Source organism: Salvia miltiorrhiza, chromosome 1, assembly GCF_028751815.1.
Source record: "Salvia miltiorrhiza cultivar Shanhuang (shh) chromosome 1, IMPLAD_Smil_shh, whole genome shotgun sequence".
In the NCBI taxonomy this organism is placed as follows: Eukaryota; Viridiplantae; Streptophyta; class Magnoliopsida; order Lamiales; family Lamiaceae; genus Salvia; species Salvia miltiorrhiza.
The window spans coordinates 77,247,857-77,272,515 of record NC_080387.1 but is presented as its reverse complement, the minus strand read 5'-3'; the positions used below and the strand labels follow the sequence as shown (position 1 = coordinate 77,272,515).

Genomic DNA, 24,659 nt, shown 5'->3' with positions numbered 1-24,659 from the left:
TTTTTTCAATTATCTTATTATATTAGTAAATTATACGGTGAGTAACATATGACACAAAGATCATATGATTGGATTAACCTTTATGAGATAATAAAAACTAAATCATAACTAAGATAATTCAAGGACGAATTATCGATTTAGACTGACGTGTAATAAGTAAATGACTTGCCTTGATTATTTATTTATGTTGATACATTAATATGTATTCAGGACCATAGTAAGATGTGTTATTCTTAATAGACCTAAAAACAATAACTATAGATCTCGGTGATTGTCAGTAATCTTATACCTCACAAAGTGACAAGTGTGTATGCGTGTCTGTACGTCACTTTGACTACTACGGGGGAAAGTTAGTTTGAACTCAATATCTCTCTATCTTGGGTGACAACAGTGCATGTACAACACTTGGTAATTTGTATTAGGATATTGTATCTATTTAGGGTAATATAAGGAGCTCATACGGTCCGTTATACTAAATTCTACCACTTGGTTAAGTTAAGGTACAATAATGAAGTTAAGTGGTACTGTTGGGAAAACATTCCAAAACCCCTGGTGATGAACTTTTGTTGTAACCTTGTAGAAAGTAACTCACCTGTTAGAGAGTGTGCATATTTTGTTTATAGGTTTCAGCTGAAAGATCAGTAGGCAATGTCTACTGAATGTGCATGAAGATTAGAAGCCCTATGAACTCCAGACTTGCTGATAATAAACATCTCAGTGTAAGTTAAACTTCAGAAGATCAATAGAAACACGATGCTAGAAGATTTGACCTAAACTGGAAACACCTTACGGAATCAGTCGTTTAACATATGGTCTACACCTTGAAAAAACCAACTCAATGCAATATCTATTGTTTGAAGATGGAGTTAACTCAGGACCAATTGAAGCTTTTATGCGGAGACAAATAAGGCGTATCCCGCAATATCCATTGACATGATAGAACAAGTGAAACCTTTTCATAAGACAGTGTACAATGTTGTAAAACGTTGAAAGCTATGTTTGACGAGTGTTGGTCCCGAGCGAGTATGTATTGGTGTATGGGGGGATACATAAATTATAACTTTTTTGTTGTAGTTTAGAGTTGTTTATGAGGAACAGGTTCAACTGATAATGAGTCAGTTGATGTTGATTATAATCAGCTAACTAAGTAGACTGAATAGGTTCCAGATAATCTTGTTCACACTAAGTCTTCAGTTATCAATCATGTTGCCTACTTGTAAGATGATCAGTTGGACCGGTAACTATTCTGTGAGGAATGTGGTGGTTAGAATCACTTTGTGAAAATCTCTTTGTCTATCTTATCAGCTTATCGTGAGTTTAGTTTAATCAATATCCAATGGAACTAACTCACCAAATCAGAAGAAGATAATGTAGATAAGATGTACGCTTAAGTATGATAGACATATGTTTGCCATGTGTAAAGCTCAAAGTAGAGCAGACAAAGGTTTAACGTGGTTCAGACCCAATTGCTCCTACATCCACGACCCTGTTGAATAGGGGAATCCACTTCACTTTAAGATTCCTTATTTTTAGGTTGCAAGTCAATCGACCAGCTAGTTTCGTTAAGCTGATCCACGGGTTACACGTCCGTGACCGTTTCAAGCATTTTGAACGGTTTGCTTCTATATCTTCTATCAACTTTCAGACTACTCACAAGTAGATACTCATCGAACACCTTCTTACTCCACCAATCTTTTACAAGGGGTGAGAGATTTTTAGCTGTTCTCCAACTAATTGAACACACTATTACATTGAAGAACATAAGGGTATTTAAGTGTGTTCAAAATCTAGGCAAAAGATATTACTCCCTCCGTCCCACTAGACTTGGCACTTTTGAGTTGGGCACGGAGATTAAGAATAAAGGGTTAAGAGTGTAAAGTAGGTAGGGTCCACTTATTTTATGTGAGTAGAGAAAGTAGGGACCACATACTATTTTAGGAAAGTGTCAATTCTAGTGGGACAAACAAAAAAGGCAAGTGTGCCAAGTCTAGTGGGACGGAGGGAGTACAATGAAGAGATGCCTAGCTAGGAACTAAATATTGATTCACAAGTATGAACTTGGAATATTACAATGTAGATCGAGTTCCTCTTCAAAATTTTACTGTTGTCTAAATGATTGCCTTGATGGCTTGAGAAATCAAATGCACAACAATTCTAATACTTTGATTTTGACCTTCCGTTGTATTTAGATAAGGGAGTTGAATAGAACTATTGGAAAGACTCTTCTTTAATTTTGATCTGTTGGCAATTAAATTCTTCCGGTTAGACTGCTTTAGACATGTCGTTGTCGAGTCCTGCAACTTCGTACTATGAACTCTGCAACTTCTAATTTTGCTTCGCAGTTTATCAGGTACGGATGATCTACAGTGGGGTCCATGTCAGTATATTGAAAGTCAGCTGGAATATTTGAGCAGTTGTTTCTTTGTTCTCAACTAGATTTGCACATCTATTGGGTCTTCTCTTTTTCCTGTCGAGACTTATTCTTCAGCTGGGATAATCTCTTTCGATGGAACTTCTATCAGTCTTTAAGTCTTCATAGAATTTTTTTAAGTCTTCTTTGTCTTTGACGTAGAATTCAGCTTACTGAATATTAGTTTGGAACTTTCCTGATCCATCAGCTAGTTTGATCGTCATCGGGGTTTTGATATCATTGGATTCTGACATCTTCGAAACATAGAATTTTTCCAATAATGAGTCAAATGGAAAGTTTTCAAGTTAATCTAAAGCCTAGATTTTGAAGATGCCTCTCAAACAGATCTATTCAAAATTCACGATTATAAATACTCAACGACTCACACCTGGTTACATACGAGAAAATCAACTATCAATCGGAAACATTGTAGATTTTTTAGGGGTTGACACATGGACTCTGGGTTCCTTAATCTAGAATAATTACTCAACTACTTTACTGAACTAGGTTAATTAGTGAAAATAATTAGCCTAAATACTCTGCTGAACTAGGTTAATTAGCAGAAATAATTAACCTAACTACTCTTATCGATTGCTCAAGGAAACCATGTTTGATATGGAGTACGAAGACTCCGGCCAAATCTTAGGTATCTAAAATAAAAGGGAGTTGAGTGCACAAGGCAACTCGATTGTTCAATTGGCTTCATGAAAATAAAATTGTTTCAATTGTCATGCAGGGCATCAAAATAAACAAGGTTTAATTAAAGAACTGATCACTAATTTATTAGCAACAAAATACCGCAACTAACACGGTGTGATTGTAGCATATATAGCAATCGAGTATCGTATCTACAAGGACTGATAAGCAAAAATACTCTAAGTAATCATAATAACTCTCTAGCAATATTAAGGCAAAAACACAAATATAAGGTGGAGAATATAAATATTATACTAAAAAAAAAATCAGATAAATAAAATACTGATTCTAGGGATGTAATTTTGTTGATAAAATTCACACAATTAACCTATTAATCCTAATTGTCAATTTTAATCCAGTTATGGTGAGAAATCACATAAATAACCATACACTCTTGCTAGAGCAGTTTATGATAGTAGATTAGTAAATTCTCTATTTTCGTTAGATCTCAAGAAAATCTACGAACTATCAAAATCTCACAAGAATAGCTCCTTATGATCCACTTATCTCCGCTAGGTCTCAAGGTTAAAATCATATCTCACAGTTCTGAATCCATTAAACAGTTATCTCCGCTAAGTCTCAAATTGAATAATTAGACATGCAAATTATTGGCCAGATAATCCACAAGAAACAGGCAGCAAGAATTGTGAATAAGAAAATGAAAGGAAAAAATGTATCAATAAATCAATCACATAAATTCAATCAACTACATACAAACCCTAGAATCAGAAAAAGAACTAGCCAGATATAATAAAAGAAAATAAAAACATAATAAGAAAGAAAGCAATAAAAATAAATAAAATAGATAAAACCAAAGAACAGCTGAAAACTTGAATATTGCAAAAAATGAATCTAATCTATGAAATCAATAAAATTCTAAGCCTAAAACTGAAAAAATATGAAAAAAAGAGAGAAGAGAGAGGTGAGGTGAAGAGAGTTGTCAAATAGGTCAAGAAAAAGACCTAAATATAAACATATGGTAAAAATACAGTATAGAACTCGAAAACACTAATAAAAGCCCAAAAATCCGCAAAAAACGCGAAGAAAGCAGCGTGTCCGGCGACCTACCCGGCGATCGCCGCCCGGGTCGCCGTCGTTATGCAACTGTGCGCGACTTTCTTGTTTTGGCCATATCTCCCTCATCTGAATTTCAATTTACGATTCGTGTGCGCTCATGAACTCTTATCGAGGTGATATACAACTTTCATTAAGACCATATCTACAAATAAAACTTTTAAATTTCTGTAAATTCCATCAAAATTCAAGCAAGTATCATATTTCCTATGATAAAACAATATAAGCATAAAACAATCATCAATCATTCCATTCCTTATAAAATTGACATCATAAGAACATTAAAAATCATGGAAAAGTGAGCGTTATCAAGAACTGATAGTGAACTCAATCAAATGACATGAGTCCATATAATGTAACTTTTGTCGAATACGACTTTGACTCGCTTGCTAAGAATTACGACTACCACCACCACACGCCCCCTGTTGCAGCCGACTCCTCATTAATCTGAAAATATTTAAATAAACTTAGGCTCAGTACTAAGGCACTCAGTGAAGTTAATGTAATTTATCTTTAAAACAAGTTTAAAGACTTTATCTTAGTGAAATGCATGCATGCTTATAAAATATAATAACACTTTAAGAAACGGATACTATAAATCCAAAATACTTTAATAGTAAGCCTGGGATCCTGATAATATGCATTTTAACAGTGTTTGGTGTTACTTGGGTGCTAGACATGGGGGACCCGACTGAGTCAACCCATGCCTACATAGGAATATTAAAATTCATTTAACATTCACTTTGTTCGAGGATCGTCTCTTAGATTATCTAAATTCATCATACATCGATCAAGTCTAGCAAGCTTCTATTAGTTTAATTACTGCACATAGGGGTTTAAAAATACCTGAAGAATTCGCAATGAATTCATCAATTAATCGTCGGACAGGTCAGCAGACTTTGACACCCTGTTTTACCTCTCAAACCATCTCCCATCGTGTTCTGTAAGAAATATGACTTCTTCATTTTTGAAAGAGTTTTTTGTGGCCACCTGTTTCATCTAAATCGGAATTATGTGAAAGAAGTTATGGTCGTTGTACGGAGACTGCCATAAGCTGATTTTCTGCAAAAAAATTGACTCTAACTTAATTTTTTGGACTGTTATCCCGCTCAATCTTCGACGTTGGATGGACGACCATCTTCGAAAGTAATCGTGTTAGGTCCTGAGGGTCTCGAATAGGTGTATGGAGGGGGGGGGAATACACCTATGGGCTATTTTTAAACAATCCTCAAACAGAGGGATCTCAGTCAGAGATCAAAACGAAACTTTACATGCAAACAAAGACGCATGTTTAACAGAAATCAGTTTTGACCAAACAGGGTTAACGACTGATACTGAAAGCTCTTCAGTAAAGAGTTATCAGTTAAGTTGCTGGAACTTAACTGATGCAAGTAAGGGCTTCAGTCGTGTTTGCTAAAACAGAGATGATAACACTCTTCCTGACTATCAGAAGATAGATCAGTCAGACTGATATCATACGCAGCGGAAATTAAACTTAGTTTCTCAATAGCCTCGGTGGAGCACGTTGTTGGTTTTTAGGTTTCTCTTTGCAGTTAATCAGTGTTCAGTTTATCAATTGAAATAACACAAGTAAGAATGTAAAACTGAAAACTATAAACAACACAGAGACTTTTACGTGGTTCGGAAAAAACCCTTTCCTACATCCACGGTTGGTTGATCAGACCAATAATCCACTCCGCAAGTGCTTAACAGGTGCACTGCAAACCAAACCGTGTGCTTGCCGGGTGCACACAACCGTACCACTAAAGAAAACCCTTCTTCGGTACCCACGCTTCACTCGCGTCGGATTTCTCTGCTCAACACAACCCGTGCTAAGACTTATCACTCAGAGTCAGAGTACCTTCCTGAACTCCGAAACACTCAAACACTCTTATGGGGGGAGGTTTGAACGAGTGCCAACTATACTTACAAAGAACAAGTTCTTTGAAGCAAGTTTGACCTTTGGCTTCTAGGTAAACAGAGGTTTGCCTAAGGTCTAAGAGAATGTGTGTAATCAGCAGTGACTGATTTTGGCTTTGGAATTCTCTTCTTCGATTCAAGCTTTGGGGAGATTAAGCTTTAGGCTGAGTAGCAATTTCGGCAGAGCTTCAGCTTATGTCGTTGAATCGGTGAAGGTTGAAGTGATCTTCGAGCGCTATTTGTAGAAGAACTCTTGAATAGATCCGTTGGCGTAGATCGTCCTCGAGATTTCTTCCGTTGAAGAGCAATTCGAATTTGGGCTGAGGCTTCAATCTTCGAGGTTCCTTGTCTGGGTGGAAACGGCTCTCTTTGATGGACAGGAGATGTGACGTCTCTGAAAAGTAACCACCAGATAGGAATGACCTCTGCAGAGATAAGATCCTGAGATCTCTGCATTTAATGCGGCTGTACTTTGTGAGTACGTGGCTTCCTCTGAACGTTGGAAGATCAGTCCGAGGAGGAATATTCAACTGATACTTGACTTTAGTATCAGTCCATTGCGCGCATTAAGTAATCAGTCTTCGACTGATACTTCAGTTGGTATCTGCAGTCTTCAGTCTTCAGTCCTTCGTTCTTCAGTCTTCAGTCTTCAGTCTTCGACACAGCAAGCTAAACTAGAAACGAACTCTAACACTTGAGTTCAAAACAATTCTAGTCTATTACAATTAAGACCTATGAATTTTGGTATCATCAAAACAAGGGTTAGGATATTCCACAAGGTTCCCAACAAATCGCTAAAAAAAAAGACGCCTCACCCACACTACTTTCACAAAAAATCTTATTTTATGATTTTATGTTTGTTCTGTTTTGAGAGCAAATAATTATATTTATAACTATAAATATAGGATTTTAGCCTATTTAATGATTGGGAGAAGTAGTAAATGTTCCCCTATCATACAATCCCCTAACACATTTACCTCCATATCTCTTAATTGTGGGATGTTAGCCCCTCAACATCTCATAAATAGTGAAAAATTCCCCCTATTCCTGACGGACACTTAGCACCGTTAATTAATTTTTTTTTCTTATTTCATTATAATATTTGTTAAGCAAAATACACTGCTACAAATATTTCTACGCAAACCTCAGCCTTAATTAATAATTAACAACTATCATTAAATATAAATTCGCATTTTTTGGAACAATCGACGAGTACGCAAAGATTAAAATATGTAAGATTGAGTGCTCATAAGCTTTTACGTATTTTTCTCTATCATACCATTTGGATATCATGGTCAATGGATCCTGCTTCTTGGATAAATAAATAGAAGCAATTGCATGAGCATATTTTAATCTTTGGGTATTCGTCGATTGTTCTAAAAAATGCAAATTTATATTTAATGATAATTGTTAATTATTAATTAAGGTTGAGGTTTGCGTAGAAATATTTGTAATAGTGCATTTTGCTTAACAAATATTATAGTGAAATAAGAAAAAAAAAATTTAATGATGTTAAGTGTCCGTCAAGAACATGGAGAATTTTGCACTTTTTATGAGATGGTGACAGCCCATAATTAAAAGATAGGGAGGTAAATATGGTAGGTATATGATAGTTGTATGATAAGGGACTATTTACTACTTCTCCCTTAAAGATTTGGACTTATTTTCTCCGACTTAGACTTAGGAGTTAGGAGACAATCGGTTTGTAAAACAATTGAATTCGGGAGTACAAGAACCCCCTTCCGTTTAATTAAACTTCACTTTTCGAACAAAAATTTGACTTTATGCTCTCCTTTATTTGCCAGATTAATCAAGAAGGAAGTGGCTTTTGCAACTGCATAATTCAACTGATATAATAGTTGTCATTCTCTTAGTAATAAAAAAGATAAAAACCCAATTCATTGATATGATTTGGTCCAAAAATAAAATTCAAAGACCGTATAAAATTTCATTTAAAAGCCCAACAATTACAAATTATTGGGCCAACTTTATAATTAAGTTTTGGAAATATAATAAAAGACCCGAACATGATATTAATAGAAAAAAGCTTTTAAGAAAATAAGAGCATCAAGACTGTCGCTTTAAAACTCTAAATCTAATCACATATTGGCATTCAAATTAATATGCAAAGCATGAAGAATTCGATTTTATCATGCAAATTTTGAACCCTCTTTCAGGTGAACGCTACTCTAAATCATCCAACTAAAAGTTCACCAATTAAAAAGGAAACACCCGGAGACACTGCATAAAGTATACGATCTCATGGTCGAGCGATTTGAAAAGATGGAATCAACGCTCAGATAATACAAAAGATTCTATCTAGAAAATCGCAGTCAAACCTTGGGATCAACAAGTCATCCAAGGAATCATCAAGCTTAGGTAATGAAGGCAAAAATCTCTTTGTCAGCCCAACCAAAAATCTCTTTATTCAGCAATTCCGACAGTTGCTTTACTGATCTTGATTACTAGCTAAATGAGTCAGAGATAACTTCCAAACTTCAGTTTAAACTTATATCTAAAACTGTTATTATCTCTGAACATAATGCAAACTCAAGGAGAACCACCCCTAAAAAGAAAGAGATTGAGCAAATCATGTTTGAACATGAAAACCTGCTCAATTTGCACAAACAAGCTCAGCATGAGATTGGACATCTGAAGGATAAGCTTCAACTAATTGTTGTCACTTATTCTACATACAGATATCAAAAAGCTCGTGAAAGAGAACTTTGAACTGAAGTACAAGATCAGCAGTGACAAGGAAAGAGAGAAAGTTGATTTCACTTCATTATTTGGTCAACTCGCACCATTAACACAATGAAAAAATTTTAATTTAAAAATTAGTAATGGTTAATCGAGGAGCTAATGGGCGTTTAATTGTTTAATTTGATTTTATGCATAAATTATGACATTTATTTCTACTTTCTTTATAAAATTAACATTAAAATTAATTTTAAATAATTTCAAATTGGAGATTGTCTTATAGTATGAATGACCTAATTAAGTCACGCCTGAGTCAAAAAACCAATATTTTCATAAGATTTCAATCATTTTTAAAGAAAATTTTAAACTTACATAGTTATTTTATAAACTTTATTGCTATTTAATTTGTCGATAGGTATAACAAGGTGTGTTTTGTACGTTGTTATCAAGATTTATAACTTGGACTTGATTAATTTGGACCTGATTAATATTGGAGTATAATTTTAAAGTAATACTCCTCCCGTCCCAATTTAATATATCACATTTCCTTATTTAAACGTCCTAATTCAATAGGCCATTTTTCAAAATAGAAAATTAATACATAATAAATAATTTTACATAACTAATTATTTACAATATATGTCATTGTCGCTCAGACATAATTATCTTTCTTCTCATTTTAAAAAAGTATTCATTTATCTCTCTAATTTTTTTGAAAAATATATTCTCAAAAAAGTTATTCTCTATCTTCTGTTTTATTATAAATTATTTGTTTCCTAACATTCATGTCTAAGCCTTGTGACCTATTGAATTGGAACTGATAGAATATTAATTTGAGAAATGGTACAACTTGAATATATATTCGACCTATTAACATTTTTATAGATCATATATTCTTATATTTATTCATCTTTTTTTTTTTTTTAAATCTATTACATTTAGTAAGGGGAAAATGTATTATTTATTATCCACTCCGTCCATAATATCATTGTCACTTTGTGATGACACACGTTTTAAGAAAGTTGTGAGTAGTAGTTGATAATAGTTGATAATTGTTATGAGTGGAGTTTGAGTTCCACTATTATTGTGAGTGGAGTATGTGGATCCTACTATTACAAATGAAAGTGACAAAAATATTTTGAACGGATCAAAATGATAAAAGTGACAATGATATTATTGATCGAGGGATTGTGGACGGAGGAGTATTTAAAAATAGGGCAAATAGCGCCAAAATTCACAAACTTTTGGCGAATTCCAATTTTGACCATGACTTTTAAATGTTAGCATAAAATACATGAACTTTCGATTGATTCTAATTTTTTTTCATATATTGCAATTTAGTCCAAAATTTAAAGCTTAACTGGCATCCAGAATTACCAACATGGCAACATCGTCCGGCTAGGATTATAAATTAAAGGGTTACTTGTTGTAAAATACACTAACTTTCAGTGAATTTTGATTTTTCCTACAAATTTTCAATTTTAAAATAAACTTCACAACTTTCACGATTTGTCTTATTTTTTTCATAAATTAAAATGTCGTCGTTTTGTTGTTATTTGAGATGGAATTCGTTAATTAGGATAGAAATTGAGTTTGCAAATTAGGGCTTTTCTTTACGAGACTAAGGTTTTTCATCAACCATTAATTTTGGTAGGATTCTTTTTTCACCGCTTTGATTGGAGTCGTTTATGTTACGATTCTAGAGTTGCCATGGCTAGTTCCTCACACTCAACCTCGAGCTCGCGCCCTTATCCCGAAATGCAGCTACTTTATGGCAATGGGATCCCTACCCTGACTCGAACGTCACACACCAAAAATGACCTAGAGCATAGTATATGTCCTCGTGCAGCTATAAAACTTTATTAGGGCTTATTTTGAAATCAATGAGTAAAACGCCATCGCTTTGTTACAAGACGACAATGTTTTCAAAAAAAAACATAAGGGATTGGGCATTTTTGCCTATTAACACTTTTATATATTTTTACCATCAAACAACTTTGTTTTTATAGTTCTAAAAAAAAAGTGAACATTAATAAGCCACATCATTTACAAGTAAGCAAAAATTTGGCCGGAGGAGTTCGTCGTGAAAAAAATTAGAATCAATAAAAAATTCATGTATTTTACGCTTATTTAAAAGTCATGGTCAAAATTAGAATTCGCCAAAAATTCATGAATTTATATAGAAGCACATGTGAAAGTTATGGAACGATTAAGACTTTTTTGCCTACTACTAACTTTACTTAACAAATGTATGATTATAGTGCGTGTTTATTTGAAACTCTTATTATAAATTTTTAAAAATCAAAGTACAAAATTTCGCAAGGTATACACCATAATAAGATGCTTATTATAGATGTTGTTCGTAAGACGCTTCACCTCCAACCAATAAGTCGGGGGGTTCGAGTCACCAACAAAGTTAGAGTGTAAATGTATTTTTCCTTTCTTAGGAAGTCACGTTTTTCACGTATCTCATGAAACGAAATAAATTAAATAAACTTTCTGAACAAAATAAGATAAATAAAGTTTCCTATACAGCAGGAGATAAAAGTGGGAGTGTATACAACTATACAAGTTGAAGAAGCGAAGCTACCATAAATAACAAACCGTTCACCACACAAACAAAATCTGACTGTAAAAAATACTATTGACAACAGAGAGAGAGAGAAGCAGAGAAAGAAAAGAAAAGAAAAATGGAAGCTGTTGCAAGCTTGTCTTCACGGCTTCTTTTATCTCCATTTCAATTGCAGAAAACTGGTATCCTCTTCTCTTCTCCAAAGCAAATCGCAAAGAATTCCCTCAAATCTCCTAAGATTTGTTGCAAGCTACCTGAGAATGACACTGAAGCAACAACCCATTCTACGCAAGGGTTTTCGAGTAGCAAAACAGACGAGTACAACATAGCCATGAAGAAGCTCATGATGAACCCGTATGAATATCATCACGAATTTGGTTAGTCACATTTCTCCACTTCACAGCCTTCTCATTAATTTCAGTTAAAATCTTGAAAGAGAAATGAGGAATCTTCAACAGATTTGTGGGATTTTTTTTTTTCGCTTCCGTCTTTAGATCTTTTATTCCAATAGATTGCAATTTGAGTTAATTTTGGTAGGTTGAACTCATGTCTCCATTGTGAATCTTGTTTCATTTCATGTTCGAGAACGAAACATATGAGAATCTGGTGGGACAAAAAGTGGTTTGTGTTAGAAAGTTTTTCTCTTTAAACTAACGTTTGTAATAAATAATAAAGTAGCTTTTACTCACAGTTTTCTGGCCTTAATCCCATTATTATTGACTTAATCACATGACTTGATGCTACAAAAGTGGATCTGAGTCATAAAAGTCGGTCACCTTTCCAAGGTCTTAATGATGTGGACTAATTATTAGAGTGATTTCTTTGTTCATGTGCTTTGAGGATACCAGAAAAGGCAGTCTGATATTTGCTTCTCTTTCAGCACTATTGTATATGATAATGAGATACATCAAGAAAAAGGTCTAGGAGTTTGGATACATACTGTTGTGTGATGGCTCTGAATTATCTTGGTTTCTTGTTGGAACGGACTTTGCTAAGACTCTGCAAAATGTGTTTAGATTTTTTCTGGTTATAATGTTGAGATGTATGGAAGCTGATTGGGGAATTGTGCCTTTAGGCATGAACTATACTCTGATAACTGAGGATCTGATTGTTGGCTCTCAACCTCAAAAGGTTGAGGACATCGATCATCTGAAAGAGGAAGAGAATGTGGCATATATTCTCAACTTGCAGCAGGATAGTGATGTAGAATACTGGGGAGTCGACCTTCAATCTATTATAAAGAGATGCAAAGAAATTGGAATACGGCACATGAGAAGGCCTGTAAGCTAATCTGGTTTCTTCTGCAATTGTATTTTGCTTGTGAATTACCATCATCCATGATATGTAGAGAGAAAAGAAATGTTTTATTTTCAACTTAAAAAGCCAACCTTAGGACTAGTATTTTGCATTTGTCCATGACTTCAAATGGAAACTATTTCGTCTTGGCCTTCCATCACCCAGTTTATTTTCAAATACGTGTAGTTTAAATTCTAACTACTTATAAGCAATGTTCTTGAGCTCAATCCCGGACTGATTCACGATGTATAACTCACCCTACTATTTTGTCTTGTCGGATTTGCATCTTCTTTCAGGGTTTATAATCCCGTAAGAGTTACATCATAAATTGGAGATTTCAATTACAACTAACTCTAACAATGATGAGATGTACTGCAGGCAAAAGATTTCGATCCAGATTCTTTAAGAAATGGATTACCAAAAGCAGTTTCGTCATTGGAATGGGCGATCAGAGAGGGTAAAGGAAGAGCATATGTTCACTGCACTGCTGGTTTGGGAAGGGCACCAGCTGTTGCAATTGCTTATATGTTCTGGTTCTGCAATATGGACGTAAGGCACATTTTCTTGTATGATTGTTAGAGCAGTTTGAAAATTCTAATGATTTCTCGTGTTCCTTTGGAGCCAGCTAGACACAGCATACAAGACGCTGACTTCAAAGAGGCCGTGTGGACCCAATAGACAGGCGATTCGTGGAGCAACGTATGATTTGGCCAAGAGCGACCCCTGGAAGGAGCCTCTTGAAAGTTTACCTGAAGATGCTTTTGAGAATATAGCAGACTGGGAAAGACAACTGATCCAGGATCGTGTTCGTGCACTTGGTGGAACTTGATCTCGAGAATTAAAGTGCGTTTTAGGATTACAAAAAAGAACATTATCCCAATCTGGAAAAGATTGTTGATTTTTCCATTCCTTAAATGTGTTAAGTAGAGTAAATCTGATTTAAATGGTTAAATTGTAATTTCAGAGCGGAAGATGACTTTATTGGCCCCGCATACATCCAACTGGAGAATAAATTGGAGCACCTTTAATCACATATATGTAATTCCTATAAATTTAGTATATGACTTGAATTGTAGTTCAAGTTGAGTTGGAAACGAATAAGTGTTCTTTTCTTGTGTAAGCCCTAACAAGGGCAGAAATTACCTTGCACTTGTTCAACTTCATCGGAGGTTCACCTAAACATTGAAAATGTTCAATCATTAAAAGGTAATGAAATCAGCATTTGTCCACATTTAGTAACTAGTTGTAGTTGAAAACACCACATCCTCGTTCTATTAGGGGGAGCGTGCACAATTGAGTATTTTTATCCAAGAATAGGATTATTCCAATCTCATCATTTTAATAGGATTATACCAAAGGAACAAACAATTATATAAATATTACACCATCTTTTTGGTGGAAGGAAATGGAGGCATCCTTGAAACTTAGTCAATTTTGATTAAAACTAAAATAAAATTGAAGTTACGGTATACAAGTCCTAATCTCACTACATGTTCATAATAACATGAGTTTCAAGGTGAAAATATGGGGGAGAGAGAGAAGAGAACCTAACCAACCATTATTAGTAAACACATCTGTAGTCTCAAAAGAGAGAAAATAGTAGAAAAGGATCCAAATTGATAAATCATTTTCCTATATTTAGCAATGGCGGCGGACCACAGGAAGACAAACATAATTTATCCTTCCTTGCTAAACAATATGATCCTCTGACTATGTATGTATTGCTACAAGAACCTGTAAAACATCATCTTGATGATGTTTCGGATCGTTGAGATGATCGGAGCTTTGCTAGTTGTTGTTGTTGGCGTCCTAAATGGAATGCTGTTGCTAACCATACGAAACACACCTGATAAGCAGGAGTGAAGAAGATGAACTCTTAGCAAGACGACCTTACTCACAAACTAAACTATTTGGTGGTTCAAGAATGCATAAAGGGCGGTTGAGCTACGTACGGGCAATGCATAAAGGGGCAGGGTAGAGGCACTGCCGTTTAAAGTGCCCGAAAGAAGCTTGTACATCCCGGCTGCAGTGGCATCTCCAAGCCTTTGAACAATTACATCTATGCATACCTGTGATGATACTTTTGGTGTCAAGAACACTTGTAAAAGAGATGCCATGTTGAAAATGAGATGAAAGTTTATGCAAACCTTCGCTTTGTACTTCTCATCTTGGGTAACAACAGTGAAAAGCAGCTCTCTTCCAGGGCGAGTAACGACGTATATAACCACCTGGAGTAACGAAAGGGCAATGTCAATTCGTTACGCTCTTTAGCCTAAATTATGAACAAGGTGACAATTGATAAAAAAGGAATACTGTGTTATAAAGCAGTTAAAACCTTCCGTAGAGTTTCAGATATGGCAACTGCTATCCATGATGGCCATACCGATAGAGCAATCAGATTTAAGAACCCAACAAGTGGTGCAGAGCAAATAGCTGCCGTAACCCCAGCAACAGTAAGGATATGCCCCTGTGTAAAATGTAGATGGGTAAATTTCATGACTATTAGAGCCAAAAAGAAATGCATAATGTGCATATTACTGAATGAGATATCATCTTTACGATATAGAAGGAAGAGATAAAACATAGGGCACCACAATCCTTGCTTATATGAAATTATTTGAGTCAAATAATGGAAGAGAAAAACCAGAATTAGAGCAACATAAATCTCGGGCCTCTATGGATGCTTACACTAAAAACTAGTAATATTCTAATGTATCCATACCGTTAGAGTAAGTTGTCCGCCAAGGATGAAAACAGCAATAAAGCTGTTGATCTGTGCAAACAATTTTCTTCTACCAACAGGACTTGCAACAGTACTGGCAATAACAGTCACTTTCTGCATTAATTTGACAAGAAGGCAGCTTTAACATGGAAGCCAACCAATTAACACCAAATCAATCTCGAACAAAAATGATCCATCAACATATTGAAGCCTGAAATATTTAACTTAATGATGCATATACCCAACTTGAATTCCTTGTCTTAAAACATGCAATTCTGCTGAAACCTTATAAGAGCAAGCACTTTCTTAACATACAGTTGCCATCTGGAAATGTTTATTCAGATAATTAAAATAAAAATCTGGGAAATATAGTTCTGAATTAAATCAGGCAATGATGCTCATAAAGATCTACACGTAGTGAAATAAGGAGCCACTTAGTGCTGCATTCAGTAAGCTGTGTCTCCAAAGCGAGTAGTTTATGAAATCAGAAAAGTCAACTGTTTTCAATTAATAGTACTTGTTAACAGAATCAACGAAGTTACATATACATAAAATCTCCAAAAAAAGAATAGACCAGAAGAAAGAAATAGAACCTAGGAATTGCCTACAGAAGAGTCAAAGTTATCACACCAAAGATGAACAAATGTTTTTTTAACCTGGAAGTAGAAGAAAGAGGACACCAATGCACTTAGCCAAAGGAATAGTGCAACTTGTAATAAATAGGTCGATGATAATATAAGCTGCAGACCCTCCAATATAACCCAGATATGAGGTTTCCCTCTGGAAGTAGAAATTCTGGGAGAAGACGCTTGTAGAGCCATTTCACTTTTTCCATCAGTCTCACTGACATCATCATTATCAGCTTTTCTACATGCCACAATAAGCAAATTGAAGATACATAAGGTTTGCCAATATAAAGTGCCTTCATCAATTAACAGTAGACATGTCTATGATTAACAAGGTACAGGTTTACAAAATACTTGAGGTATACTAAATATTTAATGTCTAACAAACATATATAAGGATATTTTGACAGACTTAATGAAGTTTCTAGATTGAAGATATATCTTTCATAGGAACTAAATAACATGACAGCTAATATATCTTTCTTAACTCGTATTCATTGAGAATGTATGTGTATGTAATCACTGACAAGTATAAAGTAGCTGGTAGAGTTTCATTCTGATGAAGACCGAGTTATCAGTCAGCAAAATTGAGTTATATTGCAAATTTAGGACTAGAAAAAGTTGTTCAAACTAGACACTACCTATGTGAACATGAGATAGAAATCATAGAATACAAAACCACAAAACAATGATGAATTTAAGTAACTATTAAGGGTTTATGATTCCATTGTAATTGTTTGATTCAATAACTAATCTTTTTAGATTAAATTTGATATCCCACATAAAGTTGAGACTCCGTAATTTATCGATTAGTCTTTCTAGTAGACCTCTTGTCAAATATAGGAATACCAATTGCTAACATACTATGTTCCCATATTAACTGCGCCACTGATAATGGATTAAGATAAGGATTTCAAACAAGACTATACAATCATACACGTATAATATTCCTATCTCACATGCACTTTTACTGTTTTCTGCACATAGAAGCCCACACATTTGCTACCTCCGAATCGATAGGATGATCAAAATTGAAATTGGAAGGGCTATAATGGAAATAAGATTATGGAAATTGAGGAACTTATTTTTTGGATAGCTTATAAGCTATAGAAGCTTAATTTTTACAGGTTATAAGCTCACCTTAAAACCCCTTAACTATTCCAAATAAATCATGTGATCCTATTACAATATAGTACAAACGAGTAAAACGAAGACAGATCGCATATCGTATAAAATAATCCAATACACTTGTCGAAATAATCACCCAGAAATAAAAGGGGATATTAGGCTGTAAATATACAAACTTTGGAGGTTTTTGAAATTTTGCATACGACACGACCTTTTTTTTTCAGAACAGAAATACAGAGATATTAAATTTCCCCAAATTAAAGCTGAGTTGCCAATTGAAAATTCCAACATGGCCAAATCAGCGATGAGAAAAAACGACACAGTATTGGGAAACACCAAAATGTCGCCATTTTAACAAAATTTGGGTTTCAAATCCACAAATCGTTCAATTGAGGGGAATTCAGAAGTTCAAAAAAGAATTTGCGGCCAAATTGCAGTAGAGATTTCAAGAGCATGGTTGAGAAATAATTCATATGGTGACGACATATTTATGGGAGGGATGGGGCATTTTTCAAGACCATCGTTGAGCTCATCGATGGCACCTGAAACCGCTTCTTGGAATTGAAACTCATTTAGTTATAAACAACGATGCTTGGGTGTTTTCCAATACTCTATTGTTTTTTCTCAATGTCGATTGGACCATGTTAGAATTCCCGACTGTCAACTCAGCTTCAATTTGGGGGAAATTTAAAATCGTGTGCAAAATTAGAAAAAATTGAAAGGTGATGTATTTTTTTCAGAAAAAAAAAAGGTTGTTGGCAATTTCAGAAAACCTCCAAAGTTCATGCATTTACAGCTAATATCCTAATAAAAAGATACAGTCAAGTCAATGACCAGATATTTTTGGAGAGAGGGAAATAAAAACAGAGGGATAAACACTCATATCTACTGAAACATGCCAGAACAGAATAATTATGAAAAATGGGTTGTAGAAGTGAGTCAATAAGGTAGGGCGCAAGAAGCAGAAAACAAAAAAAAATACCTTAAGGGAGATAGTTCTTCTGGATGCTGGGAAACGTCCTTGTTGATTCCTACCGAAGACTGCGCAGCAAATTCCAACAAGAGAGCAGAGACAAGAAGCAAATCTAAATGAACCAAATCCAAAGTCAGAGAACAAAGGCAATGAGATAGAGAGAGAGAGAGAGAAATGGAAAATAGAGGAAAAACATACATGGGCCAACCCATGCCATTCCTGTAGCAAACAGTGAACCAAAGAGCTGACCTAGCGTAGCACCAGCACCAATAAACCCAAACAATCTTGAACCTGACTGAACATAAGCAGTTACAGAGTGCAAACCCGAGAAGGACCTCAGAACAAGATTAAGTAAACACTAGCGTCATAAGTGTTATGAATATGAACTTAGGATAAAGGAAATACTCGTGATCTTGTGAGGAAATTATTAAAAATGGTAGATTAGATTCCGACATAAATATTGAAGCATACCAACCTCATTATCCATCACATCAATTACTCTTGCCCACGTTGAGGAGATAGTTATAAGATTAAGAAGGGCAACCTGTTGATAACAGATATCAAAAGAAAATACTCAGGAGAGTGATGTGGACATGATATAATAAAAAAATATAATCAGGAACAATCTAAATTTCATAGATGTGAAGCAAACTTCATTATACCCAAAGGAACATGGCAATCCTGACTAAAATGTAAAACCACCCATGGCTTTCCCAGCCACCTGAATTAGCTGTAATGGTTTCATCGACTGTAACCTTCAGCTCGTCCTTTACAATGGTTTTCACAGGAAGCATTTCCTACATAAGCATATGTCTTATTGTGCATCCCACAAGATATGTGACGAAAGCAAACTGTTGAAGAATGAGACTGCTATGCACTTCACCTTGGCTTTAAACGATGAACTTCCAGGTGTAGAAAAAAGCCATAGAACAAAGAATATAACAAGAGAGAAGCTAAAAAACCGGTGTATCAGGAACAAAGCCTGGAGAAAGAGAAGAAACTGATGTTAGTGGGAGAATGTGTGACGTTCCATGTAAATTGACAAAGTAGCTCAGTACTAAATTATTGAAAGGAAAGGCTCGAACTAAGAAAAAGTTTGATTTTGCAACATTTGTCCTCTTGAGAATGTGTTAGCAATTAAAGGTTTACATATGGGATTCAGAAACTTGATGCTCAATTTCAAGAATAAGTGACCTATGGAGAATTTCACAAGGAGCAATACAGAGAGGGCCTAAGAGTGAAAGAAAAATGAAACTACAAATGAAGGTAAAAAGAAGTGTCAAATAACATGAAATTCCATCTAAAGAAGTGGAATGTCATTTCAAGTGCCTTTACAAATCAATGATTGAAGAAAAAACATTTCAGGTTACCGTGCATTAAGTAAGAAAAATAAAAGAACGGTGACTTCAAATAACTCATTGCTTGATTCAATTACATCATATATGCTAGAAGGCCATGCTAATGATGCTAGAATGGTTAATAAATGCTAAACGATATGTGGGAAACATATTTGGGACTAATTTTTGGTATATTCATCAACTCAATAAAGCACCTAGGCTATTTAAATACAAGAGTCCTAACTAAACTAGGAAACATAATCAAAACCTAATACTAAAATACCATATATAATTCCAACACCCCTCCTCAAGCTAGAACATAGATGTTTCATGCCTAGCTTGTTATATCGGGCGCATCAAAACAATTATTATTGACTAAAAAACTAGAACTAATAAAGACTAGATTATCTAAAGAAAAAAATAACTAAGAAACCGACAGCTAAACAGAAAACAAAAGTGGACAAGTCCCTTCAAAATAGGAAGACCAATTCCCTTTCACTAAAAATCTTCTTCCTCATGACATTTGAATCAGCAACGGTGGTGACAGAAGTAGGTTGAGAACCCCTCAATTTCTCGAACTTGCAAGAAACGAGCATCCTCTTGTGACCAAGAAAGTTTGGACGCATCAGAAGGTGGATGACGCAAAAGTTTGTGTTTCGTGATTCTTGCAATCACGGACACAACCTCAGGAACCACGGTCTTTTTCTCATCCTCAGACAGTTTCCATTCCAACGACAAAAGAGAGAGCAGAAAGATTTCAAAACTGAAACAGAAATTCCAAATTCAAAATTGAAATATCAAACTACCAAACAGTAACCAAAAACAATATCTGAACCTGTATCAAAACGGTACCACACAGCAATCTGATGCTGACCCAACCAAACAGATAAAGAAAACAACTTTCCCAAGACAAGATACAACAAAACAATCAAACAATATAAATCTCAGCTGAAACTGAAATTCCAAGCAGAAGTTGAATCTGTATCGAGAGCGGAATCCAATACCAACCAGGTATTGAAAAACAGGTATACGAAACGAAAGGGGACGTCGAGACGAGCACAACACCACAAACTGGACTGAATTCCGGCCACACACGCGCCAAAAATTAGAATATGGACGAGAACGATGAGAACAAATCCAATACCTCTCCGATGCTGATCCAAACAAGTACTCAAACAGACAGAGGATGACGAGACGAGTCAAATGGGACCGGCTGGAGCAAATTACAGAGAGAAATGCGCCCATACCGCCACATGCACAGGAAAATGAAACTGTGGGAGAAAAAGGTTGCCGGAGGCCCGGCACATGAGATCCACATGCATCGATTCCGGCAACCGGACTTTCGGCGAAAGTCGGTCTGACGGCGACACACCTCCCTGGCCAGGCGGTGTCGACTGGTAATACTTCGAACAAGAATGGGTGGCTGCCTCGGTGCCTCCATTTTCACTCAAAAACACTAACTTTTAATTTCTAAAACCCCGATTTCGAAACCCTAGATCCTATGGCTCTTGATACCATGTAAAACAATACATGGAAAACATATTTGGGACTAACTTTCTGTGTATTCATCAACCCATTAAAGCACCTATTTATAATACAAGATTCCTAACTAAACTATGAAACATAATCAAAACCTAATACTAAAATACCATATATAATCCCAAGAATAAAAAAGCAAAGCAAATTGCATAATGTGAAAAAACTTAAGCACAATGAAGATAATCTTTAAACGCTGAAGCCAATATATTGAGTCAATAGTAATCTTAATCACTTTAACAAAAACACATCAGCATGATTCATAGATTTTTTACTTAAAGCCGGTTGAAATAAATTAAGGCCATGAAACCAATACTTGGCATCTTGGTGCTACGAAGTGATTTCTATATCTCCTCTCTACTAATGTGAAAATTATTGACACATATTCTAACATGAGAGGATTTTCTAGACCTTGTGCACTTTTTGATTGGTGAGGGACAGATACTACATCAATGCATAGATGGAGACATGCTAATTTCCATGGAATCTTGCACCAAATCTGGATACAGGTGGTGCTATAGATATTTGTTGAGTTGTCTGATCCATCCACATGTATACCACAAACATTGCCATAGTAATTTAGTAAATGATACATTATAAAAGTGAAGTTTGTAAAGAGATGGTAATACACAATAAAGTTTATTTTAAAAGGTATGGACTTGCAACATATGTACCAGCGGTTCTAACATGATATATTCATTTAAGCTGGATGAGTGGACGAGTATGCATCTGAGATCCATGAGTCTTTGATTCAGTATATCTAAGCGGAGAAAACTTTTGTGCATGACCTTCAGATGATGACAAACTAAACTAAAGACTATGGTTTGAAACACATATTCAGGACATGATTCTATTTATTCTTAAAAAAAAGTTTCTTGGAAATAATGTGGAAAATAATCGCCAAACTTGGTGATAAAGACCAAAATGTTTGGAGCTTTCATCTCATATTATGTGCACTTGCACAAGGACACTAAGAACAAGACCACACAATACCCTACGAATATTGAGTGCATGCAAGTGAATATATAGTTTTTCATGTTTCATATGTCCTAGGGACATGCATGCTGCAGTGATGGTTAGTGGCAAATTACAAAATTCACAAGCAATTTTACTGCCCTTTCTAGAAGCATTGTATCATGTCAACCAACTGCCCCCAAATCAGCTTGTAAGTTGATAGTAAGAGGGTGTTTGGTAAAAGAAGCTCCTAAAGAGCTTATAAGCTGTGAAAATAAGTTTCACTGCCTTATCAGCTACAAAGAAAAAAAGTTCCTCAACCCCATCTTCTTTTTTCATGATCTTATAAGCAATGATCAATTTACAAAAATACCCTTTCAATTACATCTCTCATCAATTTTCTCACGCTAACTTATAAGTTCAACTATCCAAAACACTTTGATAACTTAGAAGCTCTTGACACATTTTATCTTGTAAGCTCTTGCAACATCTTACAAGCTGTTAGAGCTTATAAGCTATCTAAAATAAGCCTAGTAAAACACCCTCTAAGAAGATCTGCAGGGGTAATTTATCAAAATGGTGCCAATCAGCCAATTACCAGTTGATTTTTAGTATCACATGAGAAGGGATGAGAGAAGGGACTAGTCTCCAAGAAAATGAAAGCTCCATAAGGTCACGGTTTAAGTCCCTCCTTTGTTGAAGTGCATGGTGTTAGCATGTTGTCTGCTTCATATGAGGAACCTCTGTGTTGTTTGAATAATGTAAGGTAGGAAAGTTAGTGTCTTCTTTCTTTTGGGTATCAAGATATTATGAAGAAGGGTCGGAGCATTGAAGTAAGATAGCAGAGATTAGTTTCTGTAGAAGCATTTTCACATGAGTGAGATAAGTGAAACAGCAGATCCTCAAAACCAGATTTGATATCTCGGCTCTGCAACCTCTGTAACAAGGTTATCCCGCTAGACGGCTAGAGATGTCTTCAGCTACAAGGGAGTGAAAATTATATTTAATACCGGGTTGCCCCCCAGACCTCCTTCACCCCACTATCTTTGTTCTATTCAAAGGAAGAGAGTTGAACTTGAATCTAACCTTTCCCACACATAATCTCTTAGTTGAACCTCACTACAGAAAGCTTATCATTTCTTATTCCTCTTGGTGAATAGAAAGCTAAAATGGTGCAACCCAGTAGCCCTAGCACTACAATATACAAGATTAAATTTCTTCCTTTTGCGATTATAATATAGATATAGATTAAAGAATTTTTTGGCAATAATATTTTATATCGCAATGCTATTGCATTTCACAATCAATAGTGAGAACAGGCTCACATTAATACAAGCAATATTAGATTCCAAATATGCACTGAAATTTGTCAACAATAACAAAGTTACAAATCATAACACAGGAAGGATGTGACTATGTTCATTCTTCCACTTTTAAACATCAACATCTTTCCACAGATCAGACTCCTCCACTAGCTTTGATGGTTTCTAAAACCTGCCACTTAACTTGAACTATAGACATTCTTTCTTTTCCCTAGTTTGTTAGCGAACTAAAACTAAATTGACCTCACCCTAGTCGAAGTAAAATCCTTACTTAAGTCTAATGACTCCGTCATCCACCCTGAGATCCTAACTAAGGTCAATGGGCGCTGCGGTTATAACTATATCTACCATGCTCCACTTCAACCAAAGAATAGCCAAACTCAAACAATTCAAGAACCATAGCATCAAAGTTCAAATCCTAGTGCATCATATATGCTACCAATTGGATAATATGAAAAAGTAGACCCTTTTTTCCAGTGCCTCCTAGTTGAAAATTCGGTAGATTACCAAAACAATTCATACTTTTCCTTTGGAGAGATTCGGTAACGAAAAGACGAGGGTTGAAACAGGCGCAGCAACCAACGTGAGCAGCAGTGATCCGACGAAGAGACTTGGAAGATTCCCCAAACCCAACGATATCGCACCTTCATCCCGCAACGGAAGCACCACGAAGTACGCACTCAATACCTGGAAAAATCATAAACCCGTTACCTACCAATCATAGCAAGACTTCATCTCTCTTCAATTAAAAAGTGCGACTTACAAAGAAAAATGTGGAGGTCGAAGAGATCAATGCAGAGGTTTCGTGGGGATGAACAGTAACGAAAATTGAAATAATTGATTCTACACGAGATTTATCGATTACCATTCTGACCATGTATGATATCGCGATCTTTCAAGGGAAAAAAGGGAAATCATGGATGGGGAAATTGAAAATTAGAATCATGTCCAAATGCGGAAGCCTCACAGTGTCATAGTGGCGTTTCTTTTAGGACCCTCATGTTCTGCTAATTTATGTTTTAGTCCTATGAATCTATCAATACTTTATTTTTATTACTAGTATTTTCATATGTGCGTATGCACAATCCTGTTTTACACTATCTTGACCTCAACAACCCAATCTTTTAATAATAAAATTATTTCTCTCTCTTCCACATCTACAATCTATAATTTATTTAAATTCTACAATTTTTATACTTTATCAATAATCCATTAGAACTTAAATATTTTTTCTTTTTATATTATTTATTAACATACTTTTAATAACACAATGCCAAGTGTCAACTATTTATTTGATTAAAAAGGTTATCTTTTCGGTTATCAAAGTTACAATTTTTTAATCATTTTTTTTTGTTTCAAATTTTTGTTTTATTCCCATGACCGATTGTGCGGT

The 24,659-nt window shown here is 35.2% G+C and overlaps 2 protein-coding genes and 1 long non-coding RNA gene across 7 annotated transcripts; 1 reads left to right on the top strand and 2 right to left on the bottom strand.

Annotated features, from left to right (window-relative positions):
• Positions 1–11,315: 11,315 nt before the first annotated feature.
• Positions 11,316–13,897, top strand: LOC131006402 (phosphoglucan phosphatase LSF2, chloroplastic). 3 transcript variants are annotated; one of them, XM_057933574.1, is made up of 5 exons: positions 11,316–11,749; positions 12,448–12,653; positions 13,047–13,217; positions 13,294–13,511; positions 13,633–13,897. In XM_057933574.1, exons 1-4 carry the CDS (start codon positions 11,491–11,493, stop codon positions 13,495–13,497), a joined length of 840 nt encoding a protein of 279 aa, XP_057789557.1. In that variant the 5' UTR covers positions 11,316–11,490; the 3' UTR covers positions 13,498–13,511; positions 13,633–13,897. The 3 variants fall into 3 exon arrangements, with proteins under 3 accessions (XP_057789557.1, XP_057789556.1, XP_057789555.1); XM_057933572.1 differs by having other exon boundaries at positions 11,371–11,749; positions 13,294–13,515; XM_057933573.1 differs by having other exon boundaries at positions 13,294–13,897.
• A 185-nt stretch (positions 13,898–14,082) lies between these two features.
• On the bottom strand, positions 14,083–24,262 carry LOC131006401 (uncharacterized). 3 transcript variants are annotated; one of them, XM_057933569.1, is made up of 13 exons: positions 24,030–24,262; positions 23,789–23,953; positions 19,001–19,099; positions 18,780–18,914; positions 18,593–18,661; positions 18,316–18,412; positions 18,127–18,229; positions 16,047–16,257; positions 15,391–15,504; positions 15,004–15,135; positions 14,816–14,896; positions 14,621–14,737; positions 14,083–14,514 (listed from the first exon to the last, which is right to left on the bottom strand). In XM_057933569.1, the coding sequence occupies exons 1-13, from the start codon at positions 24,141–24,143 to the stop codon at positions 14,413–14,415; spliced, it is 1,539 nt and encodes a 512-aa protein (XP_057789552.1). In that variant the 5' UTR covers positions 24,144–24,262; the 3' UTR covers positions 14,083–14,412. The 3 variants fall into 3 exon arrangements, with proteins under 3 accessions (XP_057789552.1, XP_057789553.1, XP_057789554.1); XM_057933570.1 differs by having other exon boundaries at positions 24,132–24,257; XM_057933571.1 differs by having other exon boundaries at positions 23,774–23,953; positions 24,030–24,235.
• LOC131006403 (uncharacterized) lies at positions 19,627–23,767 on the bottom strand. Its single transcript, XR_009095515.1, has 2 exons — positions 20,463–23,767; positions 19,627–20,217 (listed from the first exon to the last, which is right to left on the bottom strand). It is a non-coding gene; the product is annotated as an uncharacterized LOC131006403 (long non-coding RNA).
• Positions 24,263–24,659: the final 397 nt, after the last annotated feature.

Bases quoted from the DNA above. Each gene is read 5' to 3' on its own strand.
- LOC131006401 (XM_057933569.1), bottom strand. From the start codon at position 24,143: ATGGTCAGAATGGTAATCGATAAATCTCGTGTAGAATCAATTATTTCA. The intron at 23,954-24,029 runs GTAAGTCGCACT...TGATTTTTCCAG, and splicing joins CGACCTCCACATTTTTCTTT to GTATTGAGTGCGTACTTCGT. The intron at 18,915-19,000 runs GTGAAGTGCATA...ATGCTTATGTAG, and splicing joins GTTCATCGTTTAAAGCCAAG to GAAATGCTTCCTGTGAAAAC.
- LOC131006402 (XM_057933574.1), top strand. From the start codon at position 11,491: ATGGAAGCTGTTGCAAGCTTGTCTTCACGGCTTCTTTTATCTCCATTT. The intron at 11,750-12,447 runs GTTAGTCACATT...TTGTGCCTTTAG, and splicing joins TGAATATCATCACGAATTTG to GCATGAACTATACTCTGATA. The intron at 12,654-13,046 runs GTAAGCTAATCT...GATGTACTGCAG, and splicing joins TACGGCACATGAGAAGGCCT to GCAAAAGATTTCGATCCAGA.